Source organism: Polistes canadensis, unplaced genomic scaffold, assembly GCF_001313835.1.
Source record: "Polistes canadensis isolate GaletaPanama2010 unplaced genomic scaffold, ASM131383v1 scaffold_12, whole genome shotgun sequence".
Classification (NCBI taxonomy): domain Eukaryota; kingdom Metazoa; phylum Arthropoda; class Insecta; order Hymenoptera; family Vespidae; genus Polistes; species Polistes canadensis.
The window spans coordinates 42,419-63,150 of NW_014569559.1; the positions used below are offsets into that span (position 1 = coordinate 42,419).

The 20,732-nt window shown below is 42.2% G+C and overlaps 1 protein-coding gene across 4 annotated transcripts in view; it reads right to left on the reverse strand.

The window, feature by feature from the left end:
* Window positions 1–20,732, reverse strand: part of LOC106793193 (agrin-like) — a 154,200-nt gene that overhangs the window by 3,371 nt on the left and 130,097 nt on the right. For all 4 annotated transcript variants that reach the window (XM_014759910.1, XM_014759909.1, XM_014759912.1 and 1 more), the window contains 21 exons: window positions 16,607–16,822; window positions 16,068–16,309; window positions 14,989–15,175; window positions 12,476–12,573; window positions 10,787–10,910; window positions 10,391–10,624; window positions 9,478–9,774; window positions 9,106–9,255; window positions 8,775–9,035; window positions 8,534–8,680; window positions 8,094–8,330; window positions 3,928–4,122; window positions 3,490–3,663; window positions 3,070–3,409; window positions 2,764–2,991; window positions 1,901–2,643; window positions 1,420–1,831; window positions 1,085–1,338; window positions 900–996; window positions 517–624; window positions 1–175 (listed from right to left, as the gene is read on the reverse strand). In XM_014759910.1, coding sequence (XP_014615396.1) covers window positions 1–175; window positions 517–624; window positions 900–996; window positions 1,085–1,338; window positions 1,420–1,831; window positions 1,901–2,643; window positions 2,764–2,991; window positions 3,070–3,409; window positions 3,490–3,663; window positions 3,928–4,122; window positions 8,094–8,330; window positions 8,534–8,680; window positions 8,775–9,035; window positions 9,106–9,255; window positions 9,478–9,774; window positions 10,391–10,624; window positions 10,787–10,910; window positions 12,476–12,573; window positions 14,989–15,175; window positions 16,068–16,309; window positions 16,607–16,822 — 4,919 coding nt within the window. The remainder of the gene's footprint in view (window positions 176–516; window positions 625–899; window positions 997–1,084; window positions 1,339–1,419; window positions 1,832–1,900; window positions 2,644–2,763; window positions 2,992–3,069; window positions 3,410–3,489; window positions 3,664–3,927; window positions 4,123–8,093; window positions 8,331–8,533; window positions 8,681–8,774; window positions 9,036–9,105; window positions 9,256–9,477; window positions 9,775–10,390; window positions 10,625–10,786; window positions 10,911–12,475; window positions 12,574–14,988; window positions 15,176–16,067; window positions 16,310–16,606; window positions 16,823–20,732) is intronic.

Below are 20,732 nucleotides of genomic sequence, written 5' to 3' on the forward strand. Positions count from 1 at the left end.
CCTACTCTTCACGTTAATCTGTTCCGTTTTACTCTTGTAAGAGAGAACGACGTAACCCCCGCGCAAAGAAAGTATAAGGTGTTCGAGTTTTCCCCTTCCAATCCAAGCGATCAGACCCTCGGAATGAATCGTCTTCAGTCGTAATTCGAACTTGTTGGATTGTTGCCCTCTGCGTCTGAAATCATCACGAAGAATACGTGGAAGCATCTTACACAACGACAACGAGGGATGGGGAGGGGCGGACGGTTTTCAACGAGTCAAGCTGTGATACATAATAAGTATGTGTATTTTAGTAAGCAAATATTTAAGGAAGGGAAGGAGAGTCGTGGTTAAAAGCTTACAACGAAAGGATGTTTCTCGTCGTTAATGAACGAAGATGATCGATCGTTGCTTTCGATAGAAATTGCGATAGAAATTGGAATCGTAGACGCGGTATTACGCTACGCGACTAGAAGGAGGAAGCATTCTCTAACACACATACGCGGTACACATTTGTGACAGCAATCAGAAACTTACTCCGTATAATCGTAACTGTCGTACTCGTACTCTCCGACGTCCTCCAAGTCGTAGTCGGAGTAGGACTCTTCGAAATACTCGCCGAGGGTAGTATTAGTTGTGTTAGTACTAGTTGGAGTGTTATATAATCAGAAGATTAGTAATTTCGCTTAAACGGGTTTGTTAAAGCGAACTACGCGTTACTAAAGTTGTAGGACTTCGGTGCTCTCTTTATGGATTTCTATCTCTCTCTCTCTCTCTCTCTCATAAACTTTTGCTCGATCTCATTCACTTTCGCTCGATCTCATTCACTTTCGCTTAATCTTACCAATTAGCCGATTCTAGCGAAACTTTTTCATAGAAACGAGATTATTTCTCGATCGATCGATCGATCACGTACGTACCTTCTACCAAGACGATGTTTAAATTGCAAAAAGTTGTCGCCGTCGAATCGTACCGGTCTCTTTGAATCTTCCGTGCTCGAAACGTCGTATCCCATGACTGAAAAGAATAGAATTGTTAGGATTGGTTATTCGAGTGGCGCAAACTGTGTGTGCTGGCACAAGCTTCTCTAACGGCCAGAACTTACAAAACTCGCAGTGCAGTCCGTTGTAGCCGGTAGCGCATTTGCAGAGGTAGCTATTCAACAAGGGTAGGCAAACGCCACCGTTGTGACAAGGATTCTCGTTGCTCGGGCACGGTAACCCGTCGTAGATCTCTGTGTTGTGTTGCGTTACGTTTACGGCAAGATTTTGATAAGTCTTGCCGTTTACCATCAGCCTTTGCACGGCTCCCGTTAAACCGGTCCAAGCTCCCGCCAAGCGATGTACTTCTCTCCAATGTCTGAAACGCGACGATGAAATATAACAACTTTTTGCGTTGTCTAAACCTATCGGGGTTTTAGCGTTTGGTAAAAAAGCTTACTTGACTCCACCCACGTAGAGAGGCATTTCTAGGTTCAATTCTGTGAGAGGACTTCCAGAGAGTCCTCTCGCTACCGTTCCATCGTCCAATTGGAGAACACCCTCCCTTCCGAGTCTGCTTATTCTGACGCAGTGCCAATTATCGAGAGTAACGGTATCCGGCGACGTGATATTGGCGATACCGCTTCCGAGATTGAACCTGAACTCTAGTCTACCGTGGACCAAGTTTAAACTGATAAAATCGCCTCTACCGTTGTTCAATTGGCCGTTATATAATAAAAGGCCGTCGTTGAGGCGAGCTAGGAACCAAAGCTCGATGGAAAAAGCTTTGGCGACTCCTTCGAGGCATGGTAATTCGAGAAAACCGTCGCCGGACATTTCCGGTATTAGCAGTTCCGTTAATTCGGCATCGACTGCAAAACAAATCGAAGATAACGAATGAATATTTTGTAAAGCTCTTAAGTAGGATGACGTATACTTACGAATTTCGCAATGTACGCCGGTCCTACCGGGTGGACATTTGCAAACGTATCCACCCTGAGGTAGTATGTCGCAAGTGGCACCGTGCTGACAGGGTTCGTCGATGCACGGATCCAATGACTCCTCGCAATTTCGGCCGGTAAATTGGGGCGGGCAAATGCACTTGTAATCCGGTGGTTCGTACTTTTCTACAGCGTAATTTCCACGATCGAAACTTGCCTCGAAATCTATATCGTAGTCGTAATCGCACTTGCTACCGACGCAACGTTTCTTCGAGTTCTTCCTTGATCTCGGTTGATCGATCGAGGCGCAATGCGAGCCCTTGCATCTGACGATGCTTACGCCATTCTTATGTCCGTTATTATGTCCGTTATTATGGCCGTTATTATGACCGTTATTATGGCCGTTCTTCTGGCCGTTCTTCTGGCCGATCTTCTGGCCGTTCTTCTGGCCGTTCTTCTGGCCGTTCTTCTGGCCGTTCTTATTATTAATCCTGTTCTTGGCCCTCTTCTGCAATCTTCGACATTCCCGGCCATTGCAGAGATCCTCCTCGTAGATTGGCTGGCACGTAGCGCCGTTTTCGCAAGGGAGATTGGCGCAAGCGTTGTCTCCGCATTCCTTTACACGATAAGTCTCTAAAACGTCCTTGTCTTGTCCAACGTGCAGGTCCACGAAGATGCGATTGATCTTTAGCTTTCTTATGCATCCAAGGAAACCGTGGTTAGTGCCGATATTGTCGTAGACTCTGTTCAACGTTAACGAAACATAATATTAGATATGGATATCTAATCCATAATATAATATCTAACCGATCCTCGAATTAGCATAATCTTTCGATACTCATGCATAGCGTAATCTCGCTCACTTGGAATAATTGCTCGGCATATTCCCAACGAACGTATCCTGGTTGAGATCCAAGGATTTGAGGACTCCTTGGCTCTGGCCAACGATATCCTCGCCGTCGTTGAAGATCAGTACTCCATCTTTGTGGTATCTTTTCGCTGCTACTCTATGGAAGGTCTTCATGGTGATTTTCTCCGGTGAAGTGAGGACAACCGGACCATTGCCAAGATTGTATCTAAATTGTACGTGTCTGAAGAGAGACAGGGAATGATTTTGTTGACACGAGTTGTAATAAGTAGGTGATATTAGGAAATTGGAAAAACCTTACCCATCGACGATGGCGAGAGAAACGAAATCACCGGTCCCGTCGCTCTTCTGCTGATTGTAAAGTATAATTCCGTTGTCGGCGTAGGTCTTTAATTCTACCTCGATGCTGAACTTGTGATAAGCCTTCAGTCTGTTCATTCTGACGTAGCTCTTACCGTCGAAGGAAGGTACCTCGTAATCTCTCTTGTTTATCTCTTCGTCGCAAAGCAGCCCCGTATAATTCGGCCGACAGATGCAGACAAATGTTGCGCTCGGCAGGTCGATGCACGTTGATGTCATATGGCAAGGATAGGAGAGACAGGCACGAAATTCCTCCGTCGGTGTCACCGGCACGTAATTGGCTGCGATGAAAATTGAGACGCGATGATCGTTGTCGGCGTATTTCGGCGAAATTAGGATTCAACGGACAAGATTTTCTTACCGAAACATTCTTGTCGATCACTGGTTTCTGCGTAACCCTCGGAACAGATACAACCACCGTTGGAGCATTCGCTATTGGGAATCGTACAATCCTTGTCGTCGGTACAAAGATCACCGAGAAGGGCCGTGACGACCCTAATCGTCGCGGGAGTCGGTCGATATACCGCTGCAACTCCTACGAAATCAAAACTAACGGTTATCTATCTATCCTATCACCTGCTAACCATACCGCGTATTAGTGGAATAGAATTAGGGTTAGAAAATATATGCAACACCGTATGCACACACAACTCCGTATGCAACTCCGTATGCAACTCCGTATGCAAATCTAATGCAAGGATAATAAGGGAAATCTTGTTAATAAATCTTTCGTTCCTTTTCTTCGCTTTAATACACGACACATGTTGGAATCTTGTGACAAAGATCAGCTTTGTTTTACCGTGCTTAAGATTATCTCTGTCGATGGTGATGGTTTCTTGATGAGCTCGATGAGTGTAATAGTATCGTGGATCTGGTTCTGGGACCAAAAGATGCCTGGTAGATTTAGATAATGGCGAAATAGCGGCTGCTGGTTGGGTGTATTGCACGGCAGTGTATCTCTTAACGGGAAAGTCCGTGTTCACGAGAGGATCGTCTGAAAGTTTAATGAACATTCGCTTTACTTACTTAGAAATTGATCCTTTCTTGCGAGTTCCACTAAACTAATCTCAAACGTCATATACTAATGAAAGTAGATATACATTGTAGTGTTTACACTTAGAAATGAATCTAAATGTTTTTTAAATCTCGCGAAAATAAAATAATGATCTAATAAAACGATCTTAAGAATATTCGTTTTACCGCTATAAAAGAATCTTTTATGCGATTTATTCGCGACTATCTATATTAAATTTATATTAAATTGCGGATGCAACGGAGAGACGATGGGCCTGCGGTCGCAATAAATATATATTCAGCCTAATTAATCCGTGACTGGAGGGAATTTCATTAAAAGGGATCGTTTGTAGAGCATATTTACATGGTCATTTTTACACGATCGAACAATACTTGGCTTGTTTAATCTCGATTAATTGTCATCTGCCGCCGCCGCCTCCGCCACCGCCTCCGCCACCGCCTCCGCCACCGCCTCCGCCACCGCCTCCGCCACCGCCTCCGCCACCGCCTCCGCCGCCGCCGATGATGTTGACAAACTATTGATGTTTCAATAATTTCGTGAAAATATTCAACGTTAGATGCTGAATCTACGTGCGTTATTCCTATTTTGCATCGATCTAATAAAATGGTGTAATCAAATTGGAAGGAGAGAATGAGAAGGAGGAGAAACGCGTGAGTAGTAGTAAACGTGCCTCGATGCATAGTAATTTCTGTAAATAATGAGAATCCAAAAGCTAATCTTATCGACTCGTTCGACTCGTAGACCGTAAGTCAAGCCGCGAGTAACAAAAGTTGTAACTCGGTGAACGGGATCGTGGGGCAGGGGGTGCGGCTTGATGGGATTTTAATTACTTTCCAATTGTGCACCGTTGTTTCCTATTATATCTTCTCCAAGATTTTCGTAAATTTTTTTCTTTTTTTGTCTATTTTTTATTATTTATTTAACCAAGCCTCCCCCAAGCTCGCTTTTCTATCTGCATTTCTATTTTTTCGATCGTTCGATAAATATTTGGTAAATAGCTTGTTTCAAAGTAGACTCCGTGTAAATGATTTTTCTTGGTCTAATAAATAAGAAAAAAATAAAAAAAAAGAAGAAACGTTTGCAAAATACGACGTTCCGCCTTTCCTTTGCTACGCTTCGCTTCGCTCTCGAGTTTGATTCTTTTTCGAAAGCATTTGTTTTTCAATTTATCTTCCTTGTGTATATTTCTATAAGAGTAAGAGGATGCTTACAGTTTACTTTTTCGACGAGAAAAAAAGTTGAGAAAATTCGAGATACTAACGAATCTTGCTCTTTTGATTTTATTTTATCGTCTTCCACTATTACCATGTTCTTCATTTTCAGTTATCAGAGGGATCGAAGAAAGTGCATTATCGGTGATCAAAGTATGTTTTGCTCAAAGAATTCTATTCTACTCTAATATCCGTATTTATTCATATTTTTCTCTGTAACTTTTTTCTATTTTGCGTTCAAAGAGGACAAAGAATCCGGTCAACGGAGTTTATCGTTTATAGGATGTCTTTCTCTTTATTTATTCTTGCTTACTTTTACAAGAAGGAGAGGTAAAGGGATAAAAACGTCTAAGGCATTTATTTGTAATAAATTTTCCTCGAGTATCAAGTATTGTATATCCTTTTATACAATAGTAATTTCCATTATCTTCAGCTTACAAAGATTCAAATATTTCTTGAGAATTATAAGCATGCCTTTGTATCGATACGAAAGAAGAAAAGAAAACTAAGGCGTCTGCTTCGAAATAGACAAAGACGGAAGTTAATTTTGAATAGTTTTCTTTTGGGAAAAACAAGTAGTTTGACCAATAAAGAAAGGCCCGTTTAGAAATTGTGAAAAGGGTGGAATGTAATAAGTAAGTAAGTAAGTAAGCAAGAGAAGGTGGAGCGGAGACATGGTTCGTCTTCCCTCGTTTCCTCACTTTGATCAATTCCCTCGTTACCGTATCCTCGACGGTAACTCGATCGTTATTACTCGCGCGACCGTCAAAGGCGCGTCACGCTTTCAGGATATCCAAGTGATCGTAGACTACCCCTAGCCCTCTCCAGGAATTACAACATGCATTATTTACGGGAAGCAAAGTGGTATCTCCCATTACGTTCCTTTCATCATTTTCTTCTCTTATTTTCATCCTTTTGCGTAGACGCATACGAACACGCATAGATAAACTCGAGCAAGCAAACGGCGGTCGGGGAGAAATCAAAGAGGAAACGGAAAAGTTACGGTGCGCGGTAACGCAACGTAATGTGATTTATATTTGATTCCCAAGAAGGAAGAAGGAGAGTTTGGCGAGAGGAAGAAGAACTTTATAAGGAATTGACTTTCTTCGACGCCAAAGTCGGACAGTCGAATCGAGTTTAGGGAGGAGGAGGTCGGTTAGAGGACTTTCGAGGACTGGCCAATCAAAAATTAGGGGTGGGAACGAGTTTAATAGATTTCGGCGTTTCGTTTTACGAACTTTTCCGTGAGGTAAGTAATGCAGGAAAGAGAGGAGTCAAAACTAGGAAAAACAACGAGGCAAGATCTTACCGTATTTCCGTTTTTTTTTTTTAGGTCTACCACTAGCCTGCTCGCTCGCTCGCTCGCTCGCTCGTTAAAGCGGATGGATTCTCCGATATCGATCGTGTTACCTTGAACACAGCCACCATTACTGTACGATTAATTGCATGCCCTGTTTTTATCGTTAAACTATCCTTAGACTCCGGTCGGGAATTTCAAATCGATCCTTTTCCAAAGAGAGAAGGAAATGCAACTTTGAAAATGGTCGGTACAGTTTTCCACTGGCAACAATTGTCATTAATAATATTTGAGAATGATTTAATTAGAATTATTGAGAATGATTTAATTAGATCTTAGATTAGGCAATAGAGTTGGTTGGCTCGCGTGTCTCGCGAACGAGGAGCTAGCTTTTCTATCCGGCTGAATATTTTCCAAGGTAACGGTATGCTTGCCGAAATCGAGGTGCTTTGGCTAAAGTCTGAATTTGAATTGGGTCGATTCCGTGGTTTCAATTTGTCAGAGCTCAGCGCTCATATTTGAGTTGGGAAACTAATTACCGACGTAAAATGAGCGCGTACTCGTGTGCGTGCTGGCTTATTCGTGCACCCACCCTCACGAATATGCTGTGTGATAAGTTTGATTAATGAAAGCAATAACTGTCAAACGTAATGCACAATAGGCGATAGAAGTAAACGGCCGTCTTGGAAAAAACAAAAGGGACTGGACATCCTTTGCTTCTTTTCTTTCTTTAGATCTAGATCTTTCCAGATCCTTCGAGATCCATCGGTCGATCGAGCAAGCAGCTGTCGTCGTAACGGTGAAAACGGTGCCGAGATCAAAGTAGATTTCGAAAGCGAGTAAAGTGCCGCCGACCTGTGGGCTCCGGGTTGTTAGAGAGGTGCAAAGGGTTATAAATGGGTTATAAATGGGTTATAAATGGGTTATAAATGGGTTATAAATATATATACATGTCAGTAAAAAGTTGATAAGTTTATTATCACCTTTGGATACAAAGGAAATAGGCTGGTGCAGGTTAGTTCCTTGATATTCGCCGCGCCTATTATCTCATTCCTTTCTTAGCTTCGATCGTGAAAAATAAGAAGAATAAAGATAGCCTATGGAAGCGCGACGAAAATCTCATAATTTCCTTTTTTTCTATAGATTAACAATATATTATTTTCGACGTATCCGATTATAATATATAGGGTCGTCGAATTAGAGCGCATTGTTAATTTCGAGAAACGCAGTAGTTTAGAGAAAACGGTGCATCTCCTTTACATTCCTAACTTGATCTAACTTGTATTCAGACGCGCATTTACTCTTACCGGATACACCTATACTGTCTATTTCACTTATCTCCTTATTTTCCGTCAATCATTTCTATGTTCAGTAACGTAGAATGTAAAGCGGCCTGTGCGGCGTACGCTCAGTGAACCCACCTCTGCAGTGACCAAAGGCCTGGGTCACCACGTCCGCCTGGTGACGACACGCGTACAGACGTAGTTCGCACTCGCTGTCGTAAGTCTGTCCGTCGCTACCGCAAACCGGTACCAACGGTATGTCCGTTGGACAGGAGGACGGACAGACGCAGTGTGGACCACCTATTTCGGAGCAGTGTCCTCCGGAATAGCACTCCAGTTCCTTGCAAGAGGTTGGGATCGGTGGTATCGTATCGGCTGAGAACACATAACAAAGTACAATTTTAAATTTCATCTCAGCTGGAGGATTGATTATGCGAATGTAGTTGGTAGTAAAGTAGTTGGTAGTAAAGTAGTTGGTATGCGGATAGATGAGATTAGGTTAGTAGGCGATACGCGCCCAGGCAGATTCTCTTTTTTTTATTTACTCGTCAAAGAGATTGACATTTTCTACGAGATACCTGAATAACATCCGGTGGGCGTAAGTATTTTATTGTGATCGGTGCAGATTGTACACTTTTGGCCCTGAATGTCGGGCTTACAGACGCAACGTCCGGTCATTTGCTCGCAATCCTCTCGGACGGAACCAAAGAGAGAACAACCGCAAGCTGCAGAGATAGAAAGGAAAGATACAATATCTAGATAATAATGTCGGCGGGTAAGCATATTAAATGTAAGAGTAAGTATAATTATTCGTCTTACGTATACATCCTTGATGTCCTTCGCTGATCTTTGGCAATCCCCAATAACCTGGCATACATCTGTCGCATTTAAGACCACCCACTCCTGGTCGACATTCGCACTGTCCGGTTTCCGGATTGCAGGTGTCGGATACACTACCCAGTCTGTTACAATTGCATGAACTAGGACAACCAGCGCCATCCGGTCCTAGAGCTGCGGTTTTACCGTCGGGGCAGCATCCGTGCCAGGAATCCGAGCACTTGACCACTTGAATTCCTTGGACTATGGAATATAAAAAGTGGCCAATTGATTGTTTTCTTCGAATTACTTTGGTACTTAGGTTGGTTGCTACCTTTCTTGCAACAGCGAGCGAATCGCGGTGTTTGATGGCAATAGCTGTTGCTCGGACAATCTCGGCGATCGGGTCCGCTTCCGCAATCGTATTCCTTCCCATCGGCATCGATCAATGGCGGATCTCCGTTGCATGGTTTTACCTCCATGCCTGGACGATTAATCAAAATTAAATTGAATTTAAAAGTAAGCCGCTTAAATCTAATCGTAATCAGAAATAAGAATCAAAGTAAATCGTAATCACAATCAAAGTAAATGTCTATATATCGTACAATTTAACATTGTATACAAAGTTAGCAGTATTAGTCTTATCAAAGAATGAAGAAAGAATAATAGGTGGAAGCATTGTTAACGTGCAACTAAGATGGCCAACCTTGACACAGATCAAGGGGCCTCAGCCGTAATTCTTGTTGTCGCTGACAGGCCTCCATTTTCATCGCGCAGAGAGACGAGTATGTCCTGAGATCGCTGCCGCAGACCGGACGCATATTTTCCGGAGATATCGAAGCACAATCAAATCGGCAGCTACACCTTGGAAATTTATCTGGTCCGAGCTCGCACGTGGCCTCGAAATCGCAATGAATGTCCTTGCAAGCCTCTCGTTCTTGAGTGCTGGTAACGTCAGCGACCGTGGTGGCTACTCGCGTCAGAGCCGGTGTCGACATCGTCGCTGTTTCCAGCGATTTCAAGACAGACGGACAGACAGAGAGAAAGAGAGAGAAAGAGAGAGAGAGAGAGAGAATTAGGTGAAAGCGGATTATGACATTCCAAATGAATTAATAGAAGCGTTCGTTAAAAAGCATTCATTCGTATTAAGTAGATATTATTATCATTTCAAATAATACGCGTTTTTAAAATGTACCTTGCCAACTGTTTCAAACTGTTCAATTTGTTAAAATTCGCGTTCACTTGGATTCAGTAGGATTGGCGAAACTAATTTTATCGACTATAATTTAGTCTTATTTTAGTTAATCGCGCGCGATAACTCTTGAAATATAATATTTTTGGTGTAATAATTATTCTAGAAAAAGATAAAATCGCGCGTTCGATATGCCTTTTTCAATAGATCCTTCAATGTCCTTTTGTTCGATTGGAATCGCAAAACGTCTAGCTCGCGATGGCGATTGTCGAGCGTTATCCATTGTTTCGTCGAACGGTAAGTTATTTTTTCTTCTCCCTTTTTTCCCCTCCCACCGGGACACATTGTTCGAATCTTCGATCGGCGAACGAACGAGTTTTAGTAGGGAGGAGGAGGAGTTTTCGGAAAAGGGAATTTTTCAACTTACTCAGCGCTGCCACAGCGAGTCTTTCACCGCAGTCGCCGTAGAAAATCACGTGCAAGGCCGGCAATTTCGGGTCCCTCCCACAAGCTACCTTTTGTAATTCACACTCGGATTGGTAAGTCTTCGTGTCGCTACCGCATACAGGCTCTCCGTTACTTTCCGGACAGATCTCTGGACATACGCAAACTCCTGCCATACACCGACCTCCGTTTTCGCATTCCACCCTCGCGCAAAGTTCTGCGAATCATTTGAATTTTCCATCCACTTAATCCCTTTCGATTCTTCGAATCTAGTAATAATCTCTGTATACAGTATCTTTCTCTCTCTCTCTCTCTCTCTCTCTCTCTCTCTCAATCCTTTATACAGATTTATTATAATTCAAAGGAAAAAATAACTAACCGCAGTCGCCCATATAATGAATAGCGATTTCGGTCTGCGAGGTACAGGAAGTTTTCTTCAGGGCGCACTCGTTCTCGTAGCTTACACCGTCAGATCCGCAAACTTTCTCCGTCGACTCTTTCCCCTGAGAATTACGTTGCATTGTGAAAAGATAAGCAATGGCTCGTTGTTAAAAGAGTAGACAAGGACAACAAGAAAATTATACCGTCCGATGAGCAAGGAGAAGATTTTTCCTCTTACGATTCATAAACTATAAAAAGAAGATAAGAAACTTTGACTACTTTTATCGATAAGAGTTCTTTTCTTAACTTGCAATAAGTAAATAGTTTTTTATTTGTTTGAATATTTGCGCGCACAAGTATATATAGATGATTAAAAATAGATTTATTCTTTAGAAAAGCGCGAGAGCACACGCGGGATTAAAAGAAGCAGGAAACGTGCGAATGCTAAATAATTCACGCTTGTCTTTTCGACTATGGATTTTCTTTCGTGACGTTGTCTAGTCCTAAGGGAATTCTATACTCTTTCTCTTTCTTCCCCTGTTTTTTCTTCTCTTTGTTTAGTCTTTATCTTCCTTATTTTCCAGCATTCTTTCTTGGAAAATAAAAAGACAAGTTCTCTTTCTTTTAGTTTTTTCTTCGACGAAGTACACACGTTACCACTTGCCCGATTTCCATGGAAATCTGTATCTTTTGTTCATTATCGTATCGGAAGATACACAGGTTAGAACGAAATGTTCTTTATCTGTATTGGTTGTTTTGGGGTGAAGGGGTTGCGTATGGCTGCGTGTGTCCGTGCCTGAGAATATATTCTTTTCAACGTTGTTTAAATAGTAATTTGATATTCTCTATAGGATATCAAAGTATTATGTTCGATGCCTAGGAAAATCTCTCCAAAAAGTTTTATTTCCGACTACGTCTGAAGGCTCTTTGCATTCATAGTAATGCCGAGGAATTACTAGCAATGACGGATTTCCGGCTTTGACGGTAACATATACATAACTTTGAATGTCCGGATGAGAAAGCATTGAAATACATCGAAAAGCATATCGTTGATTCAATAAATAAAACAAACACTCTGATTCACGCAGCTGCGAGTTAAATCTATCAAGCAACAATCGTTCGTTCTCCTGCAAAAGTATATGCTCTAACGATTTTCCCGTTACGGTATATAACGAAATAGTTGCTGTTAGATGAAATAAAAAACGAGAGAAACGAGCCATCAAACATTCCTATCTCCCTAGTTATTGTATATCGAAGGCCACCCGACACGCGCTAAGCCTCGTTCTCGTTAACGTAACACAACAGTCAAATATTCGTCCCACGATGAATGCCCTATGCGATATTCATATACATATCCTATGTATTTGCGTGAACGATATGAATTCCATTTGTAACACACGTTCGCCTATGGTTTCATCGTATTTCCTATATTTTTTTAGTCACCAAACGATAAATCGGTTGATTTTGCCATTAATAACATTCGCTTAAGAGGATTCGAATAACTACATAGATAATATAGGAGTATCGAGCATGCTTTTCCATCTATTAGATCAATTATTTTCTTTTTTATCCATTGCTTGCGCTTAGTCTATTCTGTATCCTATAACAATTTGTAGTAATGTAAAATGAAATAAAGTTGTAATATAGCTTGTCGAGTTTTTCCCCAGGATGGTACGTTCCTACTTACCGAATGTTCGCATTTAGTCGGGCAAACGCATTTTGCCTCCCCAGCGCTGTCGCTCTCGCATTCTGCGTAATGTTCGCATTTCTTATTCTCGCAACCATCTGCAAAGAGGAAATTAGTATCACTTTATAAACATAATGACGTTATAAATCTAACGTAGGATGCAAGTTAACGTCGCGAGAGGAAAATCGACGTTCGTACGACGTATTTTGAAACATCGTGTTCCGAGATATAAACTATCATTTTTCCTATCTCGAAATATCTTTTGAAACTTGACTCATATTTCTATGGATCTCTAAAAGATTGTTTCGAGCGATATAAAAATGACAATTCTCATTGCGTTGTAATATCTTCGCGTATCACTCTTTAGTAGAATTTTATTTTCTTCTACGAAGAGAGCTTGTTTCGTGGATGTATTATTAATATCGTTTACGCGAGCTAGTGCTCGTTCTTAATTAAAAGCGTAGAGTCTTGCATATTAATGACTTCTTTCATAAGGGGCATGAACGATCGAAGCTGCGCATTCATTAGCGAAAAGAATTCGATGTTTGAACCGAAACTATGTGCTCAGGTTTTTGCCTTTAGTCGTCTACGAATAGATATTAATCTAGTGTACTGTAGGTTTGCTAGAGAAGGAGAGAGAGAGAGAGAGAGAGAGAGAGAGAGAGAGAGAGAGAGAGAGAGAACTGATATCGTGCGTTTGTTTATTTAATATATCTGCTGCAAGTCGAGCGGCCTAGCCGGTACCTGCATCGCTAAGGCGGTTAATTTAATATCTTTTCGAGAAAAATATATTTTCTTTATCGGCAACATGCAATTTTATCCCCTGAAGTCATCGCTGCACAGGAACGTTCAAACAAATGTACGTTTGTTTAAACAATTACATAAAAATGTAAAAATGCTAAAATCAGAGCGATATAATCTTAAATTTTATGTATTAGGTGCATTATTCCCTTTATACACATGCGCAACGTTCGGAAAGTCGTATAAACAACTTTCAATAAAAGAAATTGTATAGAGGACAATGACTCATTTCAACGGTGAATTTCGAAGAGGACGGTATATAGATCGTATACTCCTAACTTTTAAGCAACAATAGACACTTCTATTAATTAATTAACAATTATTTTAATACTTTAATACACTCTTTTTATATTTCAGCTTGTTTTTTTTTTTTTTTTGACATCTAAACGTCTGCCGCTAAGTAAAATTTGTTCTTTTCACCTTATTTCACATAATTCAGTATAAAGTATTACTTTTTATTTCATCAATAAATATATATATATCTTTTAAGAAACATTTTGCATAATCGCATTAAGCAATTTAGTAATTTAAACAAATAGACGTAACATTATATTATATGTTGGAATCACAGTGTCGTATCTAGCAGTAATATAAAGATGTAATGTAGAAATCTTTAGCAAAGGGAAAACAGCGATGTATTCGCAAATTTCGTATCGATCGGTCTTACCCGACAAAGCGCCGACTCGTTCATGAGAATTGAATTCTCATTTAAATGGAAATATATTCGTATAATGTTTTCATGCATTAAGCGTGCAGGAAAAACAAAATTCGATATTAACGCATGAAATTATTTGGATATTTCATAGAGAATAATATCTTTAGACGACGATGACGGTAGGTCAGGGAGACACGTAGATATTCGAGTGTACGCGAAGAGAGTCCTAGAGGAGAGTTGGAGAAGAAATGGGAATAGTAGTTGGAGGAAAAGGAAGAGGAAGAGGAAAAGGAAGAGGAAGAGGAAGAGGAAGAGGAGGGCATCGACAGATGCATTCGCGAATGTGTGAATTTGCGTTGGAAATGAACAGAGCCAGGTGTCACGCGGTACCCAGCCTCGGGGCGAACCCTCGAGTTGTACGTTTGTTTCGTGCACAGCCGGGTCATTCGCGAGTAATTTCCATAAAGAGGGCGAACCAGCGACAGAGAGAGAGAGAGAGAGAGAGGAAGAAGAGAATGTAGAATGGGGAAGATTAAAGCGGGACTATATCGTAGTTTCCGCGCTTTCAGAAATCCTTGTCATCTTGTTATGACGGACGATAAATTTCGTATCGCCTCCAGGAGGCGCATCTCTATTTTCTCTCTTCCTTTCGTGTCGCGTAGAGTCTTTGTACCATGTCTCCCTTTCTCTCTCTTTCTCTCTTTCTCTCTTTCCCGTCTTTTCATTGCGAATATCTCGTTATCGATAGCGAGACATTTTTTAACATAATCATTTCCATGTTTTGGTATTTATGACAAATTCTTAATATCGAGGGAAAATCTTTTCTTTCGTCAAGAAACTCGTATCTCGTGTTGCACGGCAAATTGATTAGGTAGCAAGTTTAGAAACGTTCTGACAAGCGAACCATAGTAGATGGGAATCCGTTTTCGATAAATTCGATTTAGCTTTTGCTGGTGTCGGAGCTGTTATTATGTTACGCTGGTAATTAACAGTGGTAACATAACGACTAAGGTACTGTTTACTATATCGAAATATTGTCGATTATTTGATTACTCACTGCAGAGGCCTTGATAAAGAACTCGAATCTCCCGTCGATGTTGGCAAGCTTCTAATCTCAGTTTGCACTCGTTTCCGTAGCTAATGCCGTCGTCTCCGCAAACCGGTTGAAATTCGGCAGGACAGGTAGGACACTCGCAAACGGCGGTACCACCATTTTCCGCACAAATTGCACCCCATTGGCAAACCTGTGAGTAAAAAAATAAATTGCTCGTCTCTCTGGTTAAATTCGTTTGTAGGTTTAATTAATCGCGTTAAATAGAGCCTTATCCCGGGAAAGTTAGTCCGCGTCGAAAGAGACGCGCTCTCGACTCTATCCACGAGCGCGCACCCTCGCCCAAAGCTGATAATTTATTGCTGACGATATTTTATCGCGAGGCATAATTTACTACGCTCGGCTGCTTTAATTCTCAGGATTTAATGTACTTTGCTCCATTAGATAACTGCGCTGCGCTGCACTGTCCTTTTTCTCCGATGCGGAATTCCGCGCGGAAGCTCCTAGAAATATTATGAGATTGTGACGCGGTGCAATACCGGTACTCGATAACTTTTACTTACCTATATCCAAGGATTCGATTCGAGTGCAACCGAGTTTTTACAGCCACTTATACCTTGCAACCTTTTCTCAAACTTTCGTCCTCGACTTTAGTCCGTAATTAATTATCGTGCGGAAAGTCGAGACGCGTTTTTGTCTTTTTCCGTCTTTCGTCGTCGAGTCGAGTTTCCACGAGAGATCGTAGCATTTGAAACGTTATCAAAGCAAGCAACGAGGAAGGAAAATAGAAGATGTGGAAGGTACTTTTATAAAATAACTATTTCATTTACAATGATATTAATTTAGTTTTCGTCAAGCCGCCGAAGAGCGAAGATTTGGCAGAGAGGAATATCGTCGAGGGAATATCGTCGAGGGAATATCGTCGAGGGAATATCGTAGTAAAGGGAGACCATTAATCGTAGGAGCGATGCACGCGTTCATGCGAGTGGAAATCGCGAAATACCTTCCTACCTCTCGTTCGCTATTTGTTGGATACTAGATGGATAGATAGATAGATAGGTGAACACTGGGAGAGTTAGACTGACCTTTTCGGAGCAGGGTCCTCTGGAGCCGCATGTACCCGTGTAAGCGACCTCGATATTGCTCTTCGTTAGACAAGCCCTTCTCTTGAGCTCGCAAAGGGACGTGTAGGTGGTGCCACCGCGCGCACAAACTGGTCTCATGACTGGTTCGCATTCCGGACCGCATTCGCAGCTCGCAATACCATATCGGTTGATGGCACATTGTTCGTACGAGCCGCATTTGGCCTCGTCGCAGGGATTGATACCTGAGAAATTGAGTGGAAAACGTGGCTTTCGATTATACGTTTCGTTCCCTCATTCGAATGCCATCTTAGACTTGGCAAATGATCTTTTTGCAAATTTGCTGCACCTTCATCACCGATGGAACGAAATGTTTCGATATTCGCGTTAGTTCTTTGGTTTCTTTGCTGCTACGAACGTAGATACATCGCTAAATTCTCATTGTTCGAGCTCCCTGCGTTTGCAGAATAGATATCGCACTCGTAGCAGGAAAAGGGCTTGGGAGATAGAGAGCATTTAATTCGTTTGGAATTTCGTCTTACCTGAGCTGCAGGCACCGTTATAGATCTTCCGAAGTGGAAGCCTCGATCTGCAAGCTTCTTGTCGGAGGCTACACTCGTTCGAGTAAGTCTTACCGTCGCTTCCGCATACGGGTGAAAATTCGAGTCCGCATTGTTCACTGCAACGACAAGCGGGTTGCCTGGAGCCATCCAACTGACAGATTTCTGGTTCCATGCACTCGACGTTGCCACAGGGATCTGTAATACCGAACAAGAGCCATAAAGTATTTTTCCAACGACGATCGATAACGTCGAATACAATTTAACGAGGCGTTGATCTTTCTCCTCTTCGACAATAATCTTTAATCATCAAGACCAAATTTCTATCGTTCCTCAGATACATGCGTTTACATCTTGTTACGGGGAAAAAGATTACGCGCAACGACGACGTCCTACCTTCATTTCTTACCAATTTCTTTTTCTATCGAAAGAAAAGAAGGAGAAGTTATTTATTGGAAAGAAAACGTATGCGCATAAATCATGGAAATTGAAGTGTGTAGTTGGGAAGTTATATTTTGATGGATGAATTTTCTTTCTCGGTAGAGGGACAGAGAGAGAGAGAGAGAGAGAGAGAGAGAGAGAGAGAGAGAGAGAGAGAGAGAGAGAAAGAGCGTGGACAGGATAACTGAAATTCCATCGGCTCGGTCTCCCGGTCTCCTGGTCGCCCGAGGGATCTACCAAGGGAAGGGAGAAAGAGTCGCGCGAACGATGAAAGTGTCTTTAAAATTCCCGCATCGCTGCCACGGGGCAATTGTTTTGAAGTTCCTCGGTAGAATTCTTTTTCTTCGCTCCAGCGGAGCATTCAGGCGTCACGCTCTCCGTGGCCTCTCCGTGGCCCCTCCGTGGCCCCTCCGTGGCCCCTCCCGCTAATCTTCCAACTTGAGCGAAACTTTCCCATGCGGTCGTCCCATTTTTCCGCCAAACTACTACCCTGCACTTTGCATCTTTGCATCACGTTGCGAAATAACTTTGGAAAAAGTAATAATCATTTGCAAAGAGCTCCAGTGGAAAAATACGCAATGAGAGCCTATTCATTGTTTCATCCAATGAATTGGGAAAAGGAGAGAAGCGTATATCATCGGGAATTTGAGCAATGCGAACTGTCGATGAAGCCAAATAGAACGATAGAAAGGGATTTTTCATCGGAGTACTCGCAATCTGCATCGGTCTCAATTTTATGGACGTTCGAACGTTCCCGCGAGCCTACCGATGCACACGCATCAAACGGATGCAATAGTATTTGATCGATCTGTTTCGGTTCCGTTCTCTCGCAACGATGCGCTCGATAAGCTACGCTCAGATCCAGATAGGATATATTTAATGATAACATGCGCAAAAGATCGGTTTTCCCAGCAACACAAGCCCCTCCTCCCGTTACCGAGCCGCCATTCGCCGTTTTCCATCGAGAGGAACTTTTCTTTCCTCTTCTGTATAATATTATTATATAGGAAATTCACAGTTCAAAGGGATCTTCTTCGAGGACGAGCACGCTTAATCAAACTCGCTCGAATATCGCATAAATCGTAATTGTCGTATCTCTTTGTATGCTCTTTGAGCAGAGGGGGGAGAGGGAGAGAGAATATGGCAGCCTTATCTGCTACTTCCGCCGTTGCTCGCAAAATAGCGAGAATACGAGAGACACGCGAAACGAAGGCGAGCGAACATTACGAGCGTCGTATAAAGGTATTATGTCTGGGAGCTGAAATGACTGGGTTTATGTTAACAGCAGCTCCGCGGTGCTTCCGGGTTAACGTACGCCACCAGTATAACCCACTTCCGTTCGATCTACAGTCAAAAGCCATTGCGCACCCCATAGTGTGCACTCCATAGTAGCACCTCTTCTTCAGGTATCGCACACTCGTTATTCGTTGTTTGTTCGTCGGAAAAAGATAAAGGATGATCTTCTTCTAGAGCTTTGAAATAAGTTGAAACAAGTGCAAGGCGAATAAGTGCAGTAGTATTCGTCTTGGTTACGTCTCGGTTACAACGTTCGTTGTCCAAGTACCGTTTCGAGCTCCTACAGTATTCCTTTTCTTCTCCGATACGTTTTCCTTTCAAAGTGAAAATCGAGCGTCGATCCAACGAAAGAGGAGCTTCCGTTTCGTTGAACCTGTTCGCAAAAGGTCTTTGGATAAACACGTTTCAACGACGTCGTCACCAGTCTGCCTTTCGTACTTGCACACTCGCACACCCTTTTCTTCCTTCGAGATTTCCTCTCATACGTGTCTCTAGGTTCGACGGAGGCAAATACTTTAGCCTAGCGAGTGTGAGAATTTAGTTGAACCCGTTTTGCAGAATCGAACCTCGTCGTATCTAAAACTCTCGTCCGCGAGACCCTTACGCGGCCCGCTCGAGCGTGAAAACAATGGGTTATCTACACTTTTTTCCTCTTCGTTTCTTCTACCCAAGATACCAGAAGAAGAATCTCGAGTTGAAGTGAGTTTATTCGACGAAATGTAGGCCAACAGGAGAAGCTTGTAATCTCTACCTGTACGTTTTCGCATTAATTAGTCGAAGAAGTAACTTTTCTCCCTCGATTTCCTTCTAACTTTTTCCTTTCTCCTCGAGGATTGGAATATTTTCTATTAATATCTTAGACTTTTATCTTTAACTTTGATATCGCATCAATTTATGTTTCTCAAATTATTATTTATCGTCGCGTTATACATTTTCAAGATGATGATTCTATTTCCTTCTCTAGTTCATTCACTCGTTCGCTCCCGCGACGAGCAATCTTCTTTTTTAATCTAACTCGTTGAACTGTATGGAAAACGTTTTCCCATAGCATTTTCTCCATTTTCAATATACTGGTTCAGATTGGCGATCAGAAAGTAAAAGGTAGAGTAGACGGAAAGGAGGATAGATGGGGGTCTCGAAACTTTTGCGAGCTAATTTGATTTATCGTCGGCACCACTCGAGATTCGTATCCGGAGCTATTCTACGAAGGAAAGATGTTGCGACCAACCGACCGAACGAACGAACGAACTAACGGACTAAAGAAAGGAGATAGGAGCGGGTTCGAGCAATGCCAAGCGATACTTTATGTCGCGGACAATTTATTATCGATTTTGCCGTTTAAAAGTACACACCACGGGACCAACTGGCACCGATTGATAAACGTTGCTCAGGGTTGCGTCAAGATGCACAGAATACGGAAACTAATGCGAATAAGAAAGGAGAGGCCGACTCTTTCCGTCTCTACGAGGATTCTCGGGGATATTACGTTTCATTGTTCCTTATACAATACCAAGGTAGAAATACAATTGAAAAGGAAGGGAAACGAAGAAGTCTCGCGGAAGAAAGAAGGAGTAAGAGCACGGAGGGGATAAAGGAAGAGGAAGACGTTCATCTTTGTAAACTTCCGACGTCATCGTCCTCCTGGTGTGACTTTCTCTTCCTTAGAGTTAGTTCCTCTAACAAACTGAAAGGCTCACTGGATCTAGTCGTTTCCATGCCGTCGTTATTACGCACAAACGGACATATTGCAATTTGCACTCGACGACGATAGTTCGTACGCTACAGTTGGATATTTTCTAACTTGTGCATTTTTGTCCTTTTACGTGATATTTTTGACAGAGGTAGAAAGTAAAAAGGTGAAACAACGAGGGAAAAAAATCTATTTTCAAAGCAACTTCGTAAATATCTGGGCTGAGAGGAACTCTTGGTATTTACGCGGAATATATCGTTCGCACGTTCGCATCGTTTCCTTATCCCCAGAGAGATTACCAGGGTAGGTAGATAGGAAAGCGGACGCGAATCGTTCGACAATGTATTTAACTAGCTCGTTAACCGGTGGCTGCGATTATCGTAACTGTTACCATCGAATATCATCTCCCGAGTCTGAGAACTTGTCTCTTCTATGAAAGACGAGGAAAGTCGAGCGTGAACGACGCACGGAGAGACAGAGAACGCCGAAGGAAGAGAGCACAAGGGATGGAACTTACTTAATCCTAAGTAAACAAGGGCTCCCTCTTGCTACCTGTCTGATCAAACATTTGTCTTTACTACTCGGTTGATTAAACGCCTGCCAAGTTTGTACTGCGTTTGAGACGAAGTGCCTCGGCAACTTTCGTAAATGTGACAAAGAGAAAGATAAGAGAGGTAGAGA